The 13391-nt window shown below is 39.1% G+C and overlaps 2 protein-coding genes across 3 annotated transcripts; one reads left to right on the forward strand and one right to left on the reverse strand.

Annotated features, from left to right (window-relative positions):
- Positions 1-559: 559 nt before the first annotated feature.
- Positions 560-2505, reverse strand: LOC140239398 (small ribosomal subunit protein bS1m-like). Its single transcript, XM_072319237.1, has 2 exons — positions 2050-2505; positions 560-1279 (listed from the first exon to the last, which is right to left on the reverse strand). The coding sequence occupies exons 1-2, from the start codon at positions 2502-2504 to the stop codon at positions 1144-1146; spliced, it is 591 nt and encodes a 196-aa protein (XP_072175338.1). The 5' UTR covers position 2505; the 3' UTR covers positions 560-1143.
- LOC140239399 (5'-deoxynucleotidase HDDC2-like) lies at positions 2504-10117 on the forward strand. Of its 2 annotated transcripts, none has more exons than XM_072319238.1 (6): positions 2504-2770; positions 4055-4179; positions 5521-5623; positions 6491-6559; positions 7853-7991; positions 8715-10117. In XM_072319238.1, the coding sequence occupies exons 1-6, from the start codon at positions 2714-2716 to the stop codon at positions 8810-8812; spliced, it is 591 nt and encodes a 196-aa protein (XP_072175339.1). In that variant the 5' UTR covers positions 2504-2713; the 3' UTR covers positions 8813-10117. The 2 variants fall into 2 exon arrangements, with proteins under 2 accessions (XP_072175339.1, XP_072175340.1); XM_072319239.1 differs by having other exon boundaries at positions 6494-6559.
- The last annotated feature ends 3274 nt before the right edge of the window (positions 10118-13391 follow it).

A 13391-nucleotide genomic window follows, 5' to 3' on the forward strand; every position in this document is an offset into this window, starting at 1 on the left:
ACCTCAGTTGCTGAGACGCGCGGTCTTTGAAGTTTTGTTGTTGTTTATCAAGCGTATTTGATTGTTTTTAGAGGTGCTTGATAGGCGCACACTAATTTTGCATGCGCGCCAAAGAGGTTTTTGATGCGCGTGTTGTAACAAGTCGGACCATTCCTGCGAGTAGCCAGAACGCGAAGCTCTACAATGTAGTTTATACAGGCCGCTCCTATAGTACAACACTGTACAATCCAGAGGGACAACCAATACAACTCAGCCCGCCGTCATAGCGAGGCCGAGTTATCCCCGAGTCCGAGTTTAGCCTGACCCCGTTCGGGTAAGTTCTGAGACTGAACCTTTTTGGTTAATATTTCGCATTTTCGTCGTTACCCATCGAATATCTTGTTATTACAGCGTTATTCCGCACATTTCCTAGGCATACTGTACGTTCACATTTGGGAGCGAAATTTGACAACTTTTGCAGGCGTACCAGAACTATGTTTTGGCTTTAAACAGCAACAGACAGCCATCCGACACTTTGTACTCACATCTCAGCCAGTGCAGTTGCATACCAGTACACCATCTACCATGTGTCATTCCATTTCAAATAATGAACAGTAGGTACACTGCATTCATTCTCCTGCAGTATCTCAATTGTTATAATTATCAAAGTGCTCTCTAATACATATACAAGGGTGTTGCTTTTGATGAATATCGAGATAATACAATAAGTTGTAATTATGAATGTTAACAAAGTTGTGACGGGTGGTAGCTGTACCAACACAAAGACAGTCTTTCAATGGATTATTCCAATGATTTACTACGAGTCTTTAAGAATTGTGCTAAGGCTCAGTTAAGTGTTTGCGAATAAAGACTTGCAAACACATGGAAACACTGAGTGGTTGTTATGTTCATGTTTGTTGTGTTGTTTTACTTGGAAAGAAATGGCACCTGCACTTCCAGCCTGGAGCTCTCCCTGGTCTAGGTCTTTGCATCACTTCATTGCATGATAGCTCAGTCTCAGTCTTGTCCAGTATCATGCAACCATAGTACAAGATTCTCTCATTCCCCTTCGTTCATTTCTGCTTGGCTAGCCCCAGGAACCAAGCGTCTGCCTCTAGAAGGGTCAAGTCCCATGTTGCACCAACGAAGTGGTAATTTCTCAGATCATTTCTGCTTAGCTAGCCCCAAGAGCTCTGCGTCTGCCTCCAGAAGGGTCAGGTCCCGCGTTGCACCCACAAAGTGATCGGTCAGTTCTAGGTCCTTTAACCGCAGACGAACCTTGGCCCCACGGTGGTACTTCCTGTAAATACATCACAAAAGATCTTCATTGTGACTCGCACCTTTCCATAGGGAAACCTCTGTGTGAGTGGATTGTTTTGGCTGAGACCTAATTTCAGGTTTCTAATATTTTTGGGTGTGATAATGAGAAACTTCTCATGAAATATGATTCAAAGATTTTGCAATTCCAAGAGGGATTCAGCATTTATTTGATGAAAATTGGTTTTAAAATGGCAGAGATATCCAAAACAGAGCATTCCTATAAATAATAAAAGGTGGGACCCATCTTTTTAATATTAGGATCACTTTTTTTTTTTCTCATTTAGGATGTCTCAGTAATTCCAAAACCAATTTTCATCAAATAAACTTTCAATTCCTCTTGAAATAGCATGCTCTGTGGTATACGTACATTGTATTTCATAATTGGTATCTTGGTATCTCGCAAAAAAAAAAAAAAAATAAAAAAAAAAATAAAAGCCCAATTCTCATCTCCACCAATACTAGAACCTACATGTACGGTATATCAAGTACATACAATCCCTTTAATTTTACTGGTTTGTGCCACTAATGATGCCCACAACACTACACCTTTCACAGAACCTGTCCACATTATACCAAAGTGTACATTTGTATGATGATATAGAACAATTATCTGTGACGCATTATATATTGCCTAAAATCAACAAAGTCAATGCATTTAAACTGTAGGAGTAGTGATGTAGTGCCTATTAACATAACAGGTAGATAAATATAGGATTTACACAAAAGTAGGCTATTTCATAATCCACTTACTCAGCATTTTCCTGGGGTCTTGTGCACACACAGTGGAATTTTCCTCCAAAGTCTATATACAAATCATCCTCGACAATGTGAAAAATTTTCCCCAAGACGATCTGATTCTGTATAGCACCGATGTGTACGTGGGAAGAGTTGCGGAACAACTCCGCGAACGGAACCTCGTCTTCCAGCGGATCGGTGTCCGGCGTGTCTGCCGAATCTTTCCCGGTGTCAACTTGCGCGTGCCGGGCGAACGCTTTGGCGAATCCACCCAGCCGCGGTCCTGTCACCGACGAAGATTCCGGAGTTTCACCTGAAGATGAACTTACAACTGCCTCATTATCATTGTCTTGCGCTTTCGTATCATCACTCAGCTGACACTTTGGTGAAAAGATAGCCAAAGAAGAGCGACAAAACAACAATCTCCTACAGACTTGACGAGACGCCATAGGCACGTTGGAGGCGGCCATCTTTCTTCACCGTTTACGTACAGCTAACGCTACAGTACGTGGGGGATCGGATACACGCCGTTAATTGCACACCAACCCGTACCCACCACGTGCGACGTGTGTTGTGTTGTGTGGGTACGAATTGAATTACACCATGTACACTGTACGTTGATGTAAACAGCATGAGACCACTGGATTGAAAATCCACGATCGTATTTCACGTCATCAATATGGCTCACAGGGTAGCAGAAACGCTGAAGTTTCTTCAGAATGTCGATGAATTAAAGGTTAGAGTCGATCAGTTATGTTAAAATGTCATGAAATCCGGACTGTGCAGGTGCTGGTGCTCGTTGTTATTTAAAGTCAACGGTCCCACACCTTTATTTTCATGTGAGGTTCACTGAAATATATCGTATCAAGCTGCTAGCTGCTGCTAGCCTAACTGCGACCAGCCCCAACGCGCGCTCTCCGGGGCTACTGCTAGCCTAATACAGTGTACGTAAATTTGCACGCTAATATTGCCCACGCCTTGGCCTATTCATGCTATCGATTGTACTGCCACTAAGTACTAGCTTGAGAAAGTTATACTCGCTCTGTGTTAGATACCGATTTAGGGGCCTACAATATGGTTTAGAACCTATAGGCCAACTCTGGTGCTTTAAAGGGATGGTAAATTACAGTCAACTTACAGTTACAGTACCGTCAGTAGGGCCTATTTGTGGAGATGATGAGAATCGGGCTTCAAAATTTTTGCAGGATACCAAGAAAACACTTATCATGCTTATGGTATAGTACAGAGCATACCATTTTAAGAGAAATTCAAAGTTTTATTTGGTGAAAATCAGGTTTAGAATGACTGAAACATCCAAAAACAGTAAAAAGTGATTGTAATATTTCTTAATAAAATGGGAGTCCCACACTTGATTAGAATCGCCCTTTTTTGGATATCTCGGCCATTTCAAAACCAATATTCATCAAATAAACATTGAATTCCTCATAGAATTTCATGAGAGGTTTCTCATATTATCTCACAAAAAAATGTTAGAAACCTGAAATTAGGTCTCAACCAAAACTATGATCCCTTTAATATGCTTGGGTTAGGGCAGTTGTGATAATAGGCCAACACTTAAAGAGTTCGTTTATAATGTCAATAGACTTTAACATGGCTCGCGGAACCGGAGGGGCCAGCCCCAGGGGGGCTCGCCTCTCTCTTCAATCCTTGAGCTGACTGGCAGACAGGCAAGGGTAATTTCTAACAGGGACAATGTGAAGATCAAGGACTGCAGAACCAATGTTAACTGAAATGTGATGGAATTTGTTTCTGTTTTCATCCTCCCCCCCCCCCCCCCCCCCCCCCCCCCATCCTGCACCATCAACACGTAGGCCGATCTGTTGACATGTTTACATCGTAATTTGTACTGGGGTATTTGTTACAGAAGTAAAGAAATTGTGAAGCAGTTGTTTGATACAAGTGTATTCATGATTGATTACTGCATTGATTGTTTGGTTTAATATGAGCATATTCACAGAATCACAGTGTAGAATTTGTTTTGTTTGTTTCCTTAATTCAGAATCAGCCTCGTCGAGGGTGGCTACTCAGAGGACTGTCCAATGTGGAGAGCGTCTCAGATCACATGTACCAGATGGCTGTCATGGCGATGCTCGTCTCTGACAAGATGAATCTTGACAGAAACAGGTGAAACAACAATAACAGCAGCAGCAAGAAATGTGTGCAAATTTACCCCTCACTGTGTAATAAGACATTGAATTGTCAAGTCTCAGAAAACTGTATTTCCGTGGTTTAGCGAGCTGTAAATCATAGCCTTACTTAACTTTTCCATTTTAGAAATGCATGATCTGTATTTATAATGCACACAGGGCCTACAATGTACAATAAAGATTCTCTCCCATTATCATGTTACTCCTCTTTTGTTTCAACTAAGCATTTGGAATTGTTTATTTCCATATATTGCTGGATTTGTTTGTTTGTTTGTTTTTTAAAGCCTAGTAAATACTAACTTCATACCTGATCATTGAATTGACAACACAAGCTCCTCTCACAAATAGGCAAATCCTTGAAAGTTTCTAAATGTGACCCTGCATCACAAAACCAACAAAAAGTCACCAGACATGAATTTTTAATAAAGGGCAGATTCTGAAAGAGCAGACTGTAAGCTTTAAAATGATGTATAACTCAAATCAAATGGACTCTCCTAACCTATCTTAATATTGGAAAGAACGCAGACACTCAGGAAAAGTGTGAACTGAGAAAAGAGGCTCTGAAGCACAGGGTCTATTCAAGCGTTTAATCTTCACCAAGCTGTGCTACCTATGCAATGAATGAGAAAAAAAAAAAAAAAAAAAAAAAAAAAAAAAAAAAACCAGAATGAAAACGACCAGTTTAACCACAATGAAGGGATTATCAGAATATATCATTTTAAATTAAGCTGAAATGAGCATGTTCTATTAACACATTCTGGCCATGATAAATGCCAACTTTCAAAGCAGTAGCATCATCCTTTCTGAAGTTTATTAGAGTTACAGGGTTATTAGAATTACAGTTTTTGTTTTTTTTTTTGTTTTTTTTTTTTTAGAAATGAAGGGGGAAATCTAAAAACACACCTAATCACACTATTCTTTATTAAAAAAGTGTTCGAGATGAACTGCTAAAAAAACACACTTTCCTGTTCATTTTATGATACCAAATTTTAGCGTAATGTAGAAGAAGACTTGCTCTTTCATAAAATATAAAATAGTCAAGATTGACCAAACTGACCCTTTTCACCTATTTCCAGTCCTCACACAAAATCAGTGTGTTCGTTTTGTGATGCACGGTCACAAATGTTTATGTGCAGGATTTAACAAATTTAATCAGTTCCATGTAAATTGTGCCAGAATACAGTGTATTATGAGGTGCACTTGATATTAAGAGTTGCCAATCTGAGAACATGATACAATTGTATTATAATTTGCAGCAAAACTTCCCCTAAAAGTGATGATTTACTAAAGTAAATGTAAATGTTTATTCATTGGTCAGGTGCATCCAAATTGCCTTGGTCCATGACATGGCAGAGTGCATTGTGGGAGATATCACACCAGCAGATGGAATCAACAAGGAAGATAAACACAGAATGGAACAGGTGAGGACTTTTTTCATGCTTACTCTGTATGTAGGGCTTGGCTTAGAGATATTGGTTGTGTTCTTCAAGTACAGTCAACCACACCCAAGTCAAATCCAATGGGATGACTACCCGACATTAGTGGGCAAGAATATTCTGCCACTTACTTAAACACATGTTTTATATCTATTCTTCTGAGGTCAGCCTAGCCAAGGTTGACTGTACTGTTTTACGACACTGGCAAAGGTCTAAAGCTGGAATGATAAAGAAAACTTTAATAGATTTGTGTCTGAAGATGTCACTAACACTCCAGCCTTGTTTCTTTCTTAAGAGTTTTTGTGACATTTGTAACCATGAATTGAAGTCACTTTTACCTGTCTCTACACCCTCCACCCTCACCGAAATCATGGAATTTGTAGCCTGTTCAGTGTTGGAAATAGATGAAATGTAAGAGGCTCAGATGTTGGTCTGTAGTTCTTGTTTGTTTCAGTGTCGTTTTGTTTTGTTTGTTTGTTTGTTTGTTTGTTTGCTTGTTCTTTTTTTCACTCCAGCGAGCGTCATATTGCCTATACCCCTTATAAATCCAAAGTCCAAAATTACCTAATGTTTATAGGCTTTGGGCAGTACAGAAATCTTCTTGTTGTGGTTACCCAGTTTAGTTGTATGTAACCTCCTTACGTATAATATTGATATCAAAGTTATAAACTTTCACTTTCTATTTCTGTGCTGAAATAAGCAGAAGCATGTATACTGTACTGTTTTTCTTATTTCCTTATTATTTCAATTTTGTAATTGTGCTGTTCTTGACATAGAGATGTTCATATGACAGGTCTGATAAAGCAAAACATTGCTCTTCTCTTTATGATGATCGTGTATTTTTCTTCTAAGGAGGTAATGGAGAAACTTGCCAGGCTAGCCGGCCCAGATGTGGGACAAGATTTCTACGAGCTGTGGAAGGTAATGAATGACATCTAAAGCTGTTAGGCGTCTTTGACTTTTTTCTTTAGCTTAAAGTGTGAATGGCTTTGTTCAAACGCAATTATGCCACAGTCTCAAATCCTAGTATTAGCTGACTAATGATTATTTTGAAGTTATTCAGCCAGGAGTAACATTAGGTTTACACTTTCAGAGCAGGAGAATTTAATTTTTTTTTTAGCCAGTCAGTGGAAATTGTGAGGGTGATGACATCAGCTCACTCATTTACTTATTCATGTGTTAAGTGTTCAAAATGATTTGATAACTTCCATACTTGTAATCTGGCTGTTATCAAATTTCCACTGTTGTACAAATGTACTTGTTATATTTTACTCTTTCTTTTTTGACGAACTAGTAACTGTAAACTGGTCCTGAATTCTAACTATTATTGGGAGTGTGTGTGTCAGTGCCTTTTTGTGGTAACATTATGCAAACTTGGTATCCAATTTGGTGAATGTGCAATGGGTTAGAATTCTTGGGAGCTTCATTGTTTGTTGGGCTTGTTTCTTTTTCATTCATCCGTTCTTTGTTTTTGTTTTTGTCTTTATTTGGTCTGTGTTTATCGCTGCCACTATACAATCCCTTTTATGATGCATCACAACCAACTAAGCATTATCCAGTGTCACTGAAGTGCACTTGTTCCTTTTTATGTGACTTCAGTTTTTGGTTGTAACACACATATTTTGTGGACCCTAGCAAAAAGAAAGTATATGTGGCTTGTTTCAGATTGGACAAACCCACTCTGGGAGTAAACCATCATGTCAGATGCTCACACTTTTTGTTTTGAGAACAGAGAGATTTTTTTTTTTTTTCCAATTTCTAGAGATATCTTTTATTTGGGTCAGCAAGCGAAAAATGTGTTTCTGATTATGGGATATAATATTTCAAAATTATTTTCATTATCTATTCATCCGTCGAGTCCAGAAACTGTATTTTTGTATTTTGGTGCTTGTTCTGTTATCCTAAACCATTACTGTTCATTTTCTGTGCTTTAGAAATGTAGAGCAAGAACATTCTGTGCCATTTTTAGTTCTTTGTTGTGTGAATGTTGTAATAAGTTTGTTTCCATTTGCAGGATTTTCAAAAGGCTGGCATGGATGGTTCATTGCCTAAGCTTTTCATCTTGTACATAAATGTGGCTGTAATCACTTGTACACAAATGTGGCTGTAATCACGCATAGAGTTCAAGATCTCTGGAATTGTATCTTTGTTGAGTTGCACCCTTCTGCTTCTCAGATTGCAATTTATGTTCTGTGTAAAACCCTCTGTTCAAAGGAATATGAGGAGCAGTCTTCCCCCGAGGCTCGGTTCGTCAAGGATTTGGATCGCTTTGAGATGATCCTTCAAGCATTCCAATATGAGAAGAGGGAGAGGAAACCAGGGCTTCTACAGGAATTCTTTGATTCAACACAAGGTAAAATACCCTCAATTAGTCTACCTTGCTTAACACTTAAAGGGGATGGCTAGTAACTGATCAGTGGGAATCAGTGGGAATGCTGGAGGATGATTGTTCCAATCCTTGTGGGATTAATTTAAGAGTACATTATATATCTATTGTTGTGTGAAAATTATTTGCTTCAGAATGGTCTCATATTCAAGTAATGTGCAGTTGAATGTTTCCAGGTTAGCGTGCCTGGTCAGTGACGGGGCATTAATCTGCTCGTTACTTGAATATGAGACCGTTCTGAAGCAAATAAGTTTCACACAACAATAGATATATAAGGTACTCTTTAAATTAATCCCACAAGGATTGGAACAATCATCCCTCAGCATTCGCACTGATTCCCACTGATCGGTTACTAGCCATCCCCTTTAATTGTAATTGATGGGGGGGGGGGGGGAAGAACATTATTGATAGCACGACGCTTGATTACAGAAATAGTCTTTGAGACTTGATGGGCTTGTTGAAAATGTTTCCAGATAGTGAAAACAAAATTAAGTCCATGAATACACATCTGTTGTCTACAGTAATGCAATATTTGTAGGGTGAAGGTGGTTGTAAATTGCCTGAGATTTCAAGTAACATAATTATGGGTATATATAAGAAACTCTCTTTAAACTTTACCAAAATAGTCGATTTAATGTGCATTTATTTTTTTGCTTTGTTTTATTTGTGGTCATTGTTTTTTGTTTACAGGCAAGTTCCAACATCCCACCATAATTGAATGGGTGAATGAACTGTACAAAGAGAGGGATACAGCCAAGAATTTATCCAGTGAACAGAACTCCAGTTGACAGATAGCCTACAAATATCTGTCACAAATGAACACTTGTACGCTATTGATATTTCAAGACCAAAACGTGGATTTGTGTATAGCACAAACCTGGTGCTTTTATTTATTTATTTAGACTCCCTTCCTGTATCTTCACTGGTCATTTTGATCTTTTGAGTCCACCTTTGGGCATTGCTTACCGCACCGTTTCATGAAATCCCATCATTGTACATGAAACTTTTTATGTGTGAAAAATGAGTACATCCATGTTTTAGAACAGAGTGGTACATGCTTTGTTTTTAGTGCAATGTCAATTTACAGTTGTAGTGTGATTTTACATATAGCCACATGTTAAATGCAGTTGCATATCACATTCGAACAGGGTGTATTAACCTGTTGAGGATGAGTCCTGAGTATACTCAGGCAGGTGTCTATGGGAAATGTGTGTTGTAGCAAAATCAGCCCATCCTCAACGGGTTATATGAAAAGAGTAAAATCAGCTTTAGAACATTATAGAGGTTTCATGAAAATTGGATGGCCTAAATTAAGTTGATGGGAGTCTGAAAGATTCTCATGTTTCCATAAATCAGTGGAATTAGGCAGTATACTCAAATTGGCAATGGTAATGTCATCACGTTGCAGGTTTCCTATTGAAATGTATGTACAATCTGTGATGAATGTGCTTATTTGATGCAAAATCAATAAGAAGAAAATGTATGTTATTGCTTCAGAATCCTTGTCATGAATGTGATAACCTAGTGACAGTGATTTTGTAGGTGCGATGAAGTTGTAGGGACTTTGCAATATCATCAACCACAAACATGACGTTAGTTGTATTATTTGTGTGTACAAACAAATGATAGAGTTGCTTGCTTCACCTCTTCCCACTTGTGTCTTGACATTAACATGGGAAAATTTTAAATCCCATAGCTTTCAAATTACTGTTTGAATTTGATATGATGTCTATAATTTTGTTTATGACTTCATGGCATGCACTAAAGCCGTGAATGAGGAATAGACTTAAGTTTACCTGTTAACACTCTAAAATAATTGAGTGATCTCGACTGTAAAACAAGGAATGTTTGTGTGCATCTAAAATTCATGAATTTTATGAGAGCCAAGATTCGTGAAATCAAAATACACTGTACATGCGCACGCAAACGTTCTGGTCTACACTATACATGTCCGTACCAATAGTATTGGTGAAAATTTCCTGGTGCTAGTAATGCCATCATTGTATAACTTGGTACATTATGTTTGTGTGTGATTGTGCAGGTTTGAATTCCTTATACAGGACTTTTGTTGTATAGACACAATAAATTCCTGTAACAAAGTAATTTTCTATGCCCATAATTCAACTCTTACTCTATTCAATTTTTTTTTTTTTTTTTTTAGCTCACCTGAGCCAAAGGCTCAAGTGAGCTATTGCGATCGCCCTTCGTCCGGCGTCCGTCGTGCGTCGTCCATTGTGCGTCGTCCGTCGTGCGTAAACTTTTTACATTTTCATCTTCTTCTTGAGAACCCCATGACCGATTTTCACCAAACTTGGCAGGTAGCATCCCTAGGGGGATAGAATCTCAATTTGTTCTAATGGGCACCATGGCCTACCTGGGGGGCCCCAGGGGGGCCCAACCCCCTAAAATTAAGGAATCTTTAAAAATCTTCTCCTCTACAACCAGAAGTGAAAGGGCTTAGTTAATACTATGATTTAGTACATTGATGACTGTAGTTTCAAGTTTGTTCATGGGGGAATCAGGAGTGCCCCCCTTGGGACCCAGGGGAGGGGGGTTGGGAGGGGTCCTAATGGGGGCTAAATTGCACATTATCGTCTTCACTTTGAGATCCCCATGTCTGATTTTCACCAAACTTGGTAGTTAGCATCCCTAGGGGTATAGGATCTCAATTTGTTCAAATGGGCACCGTGGCCCACCTGAAGGCCCAAACCCCCTAAAATTAAGGAATCTTTAAAAATCTTCTCTAGAACCAGAAGTGACAGGGCTTAGATAATACTATGAGTTAGTACATTGATGACTGTAGTTTCAAGTTTGTTCATGGGATTGGCAGAATCAGGGAAACCACTTAATACTGGAATTGCAACTGATTGACAAATTGCCCAACATCGACGTAAATAAGCACTGAATTAATCAGTGTTTTAGTAGTAGCCAAGATGAAAATCATGGGCGTACGTACTTGAGCAGGATTCAAACCTACAACCTCCTGATCACCGGATTGGTGTCATCTCCAATAGACCACCGAGTTTCCGCCCGACAACAAGTGTTGGTTCTAATCCTTCTCGAGTACGTACGCCCATGATTTTTATCATGGGTACTACCAAAACACTGATCAATTCAGTGCTTATTTACATCGATGAAGGGCAATTTGTCAATCAGTTGCAATAAATACACCTCAACTGAAGAATGTCATGAATTTGAACACTCACTGGTATATGAAATATTTATCAATTTTTATTAGGACCTCTTTGTTCTGTGTTTCTGGATATCAGCCATTTCAAAACTGATTTTCATCAAATAAATTTTTAATTCTTCTTAGAATTGTATGCTCTTTAATATTTCATAGAAGTGGTTTCTAATTATTTCGCAAAAGCTCAACATCTAAATCCCATCTCAACCAAAACTATACCATCCCTTTCAATCGTTTGTCAGACAACATTAACTGTCACCTCTTTATGTTAAGATATACAATGTACAATAATGCTTTTGGAGCCAACATTCTTCAATCTATGTAAATACCACCACTGGAAACATACATGATCCTGCATCAAAAACCCACAAAATTGAATAGCAAGATATACACTCTGGAAATAAAAATGATTTTCAGCTTGAAAATGATGGGTACATATGAAGGGTTTGTTTGCAAAAACCGATAAGTCCATTTTTGAAGATTTTGAAGTACGATTTTTGTCATAATGTACAAAATAATACCTTTTAAATGATATATTGGTCACTACATATAAAGGTTTATTTTTGAAGTTATGGTCGAAAGAAGCAACATTTTTCTTATTATTCTCTTTATTTTTCTTGACCTTTAATCGCAAATATCTCCATTTGGCAAATATGGACTTATCGGTTTTGCAAACAAACTCTTCATATATTAATTATGACCCTGCATCACAACAGCAACAGAAGACATGGGTTTTAGTTGCTACAGCAGATTCTGATAGAGCAGGCTTTAAGCTGATGCTTACTAAATTCATATGGACTCTCCTAACCTATCTCAACATTGAAAAGAAAACCCACACTCTGGAAAAGTGTGTACAGGTATGTGAACTTAGACAAGAGACCCGCGGGTCTAGCGCTCACCTGAGTATCGCAAGTTCACCTTTCACGCAGTCACTAATCTAAATTATTCACAGCTTTACTAAAATTTGACCAGGCATTCTCAAGTAGAACATGAAAATGTACAATAAGGGCCAAATTTTTTAAAGATTCCTTAATTTGGGGGCATTGGGGCCCCCTGGAGCCCACTGGGTGGGGCATGGTGCCCACTTTGATAAATTGAGATCCTGACCCCCTAGGGATGCTACCTGCCAAGTTTGACGAATATCCATCATGAGGTTTTCAGGAAGACGATGAAAATGTACAATTCAGGCCCCCATTTGGACCTTCCCAACCCCCCCCCCCCCCTGCCCCCAAGAGGGGCACCCCTGGATCTGCCATGAACAAACTTGAAACTACAGTCATTAATGTACTCACTCATAGTATTATCTTAGCTTATCTTAGAGAAGATTTTTAAAGATTCCTTCATTTTTTTTTTTTTTTGGGGGGGGGGGGGTTGGGGCCCCCTGGGTGGGGCATGGTGCCCATTTTAACAAAATGAGATCCTAACCCCCTAGGAATGCTACCTGCCAAGTTTGGTGAAAATGGGTCATGGGGTTCTCAAGAAGATGATGAAAATGTACAATTTAGGCCCCATTAGGACCCCTCCCCACCCCCCTCCCCTGGGTCCCAAGGGGGGCACCCCTGATTCTGCCATGAACAAACTTGAAACTATAGTCATCAATGTACTAACTCATAGTATTAACTTAGCTCTATCACTTCTGGTTCTAGAGAAGAAGATTTTTACAGATTCCTTAATTTTGGGGGGTTTGGGCCCCCTTGGGGGCCCCCTGGGTGGGGCATGGTGCCCATTTTAACAAATTGAGTTCCTAACCCCCTAGGGATGCTACCTGCCAAGTTTGATGAAAATCGGTCTTGGGGTTTTCAAGAAGAAGATGAAAATGTAAAAAAGTTTACGCACGATGGACGACGGACGACGGACGACGCACGACGGACGACGGACGAAGGGCGATCGCAATAGCTCACTTGAGCCTTTGGCTCAGGTGAGCTAAAAAGAGGCTCTGAAATTTAGGGTCTGTTCAAATGCTTAATCCCATTAAGCCATCCTAGCTGTGCAATGAATGGGACTAAAAACAGGATGTACAATACTGAGAGTGCTACAATAAAGGGATTATCAGATTAAGCTCTACCATTGCATTCTACACATGACTACTACAATACCATCTTTCAAAGCTGTACATTGTAGCATCATTCTAAAGCAGTAGCATCATTCTTTCAATAGTTATTAGAATGGAGAGTAAGGAG

Source organism: Diadema setosum, chromosome 16, assembly GCF_964275005.1.
Source record: "Diadema setosum chromosome 16, eeDiaSeto1, whole genome shotgun sequence".
In the NCBI taxonomy this organism is placed as follows: Eukaryota; Metazoa; Echinodermata; class Echinoidea; order Diadematoida; family Diadematidae; genus Diadema; species Diadema setosum.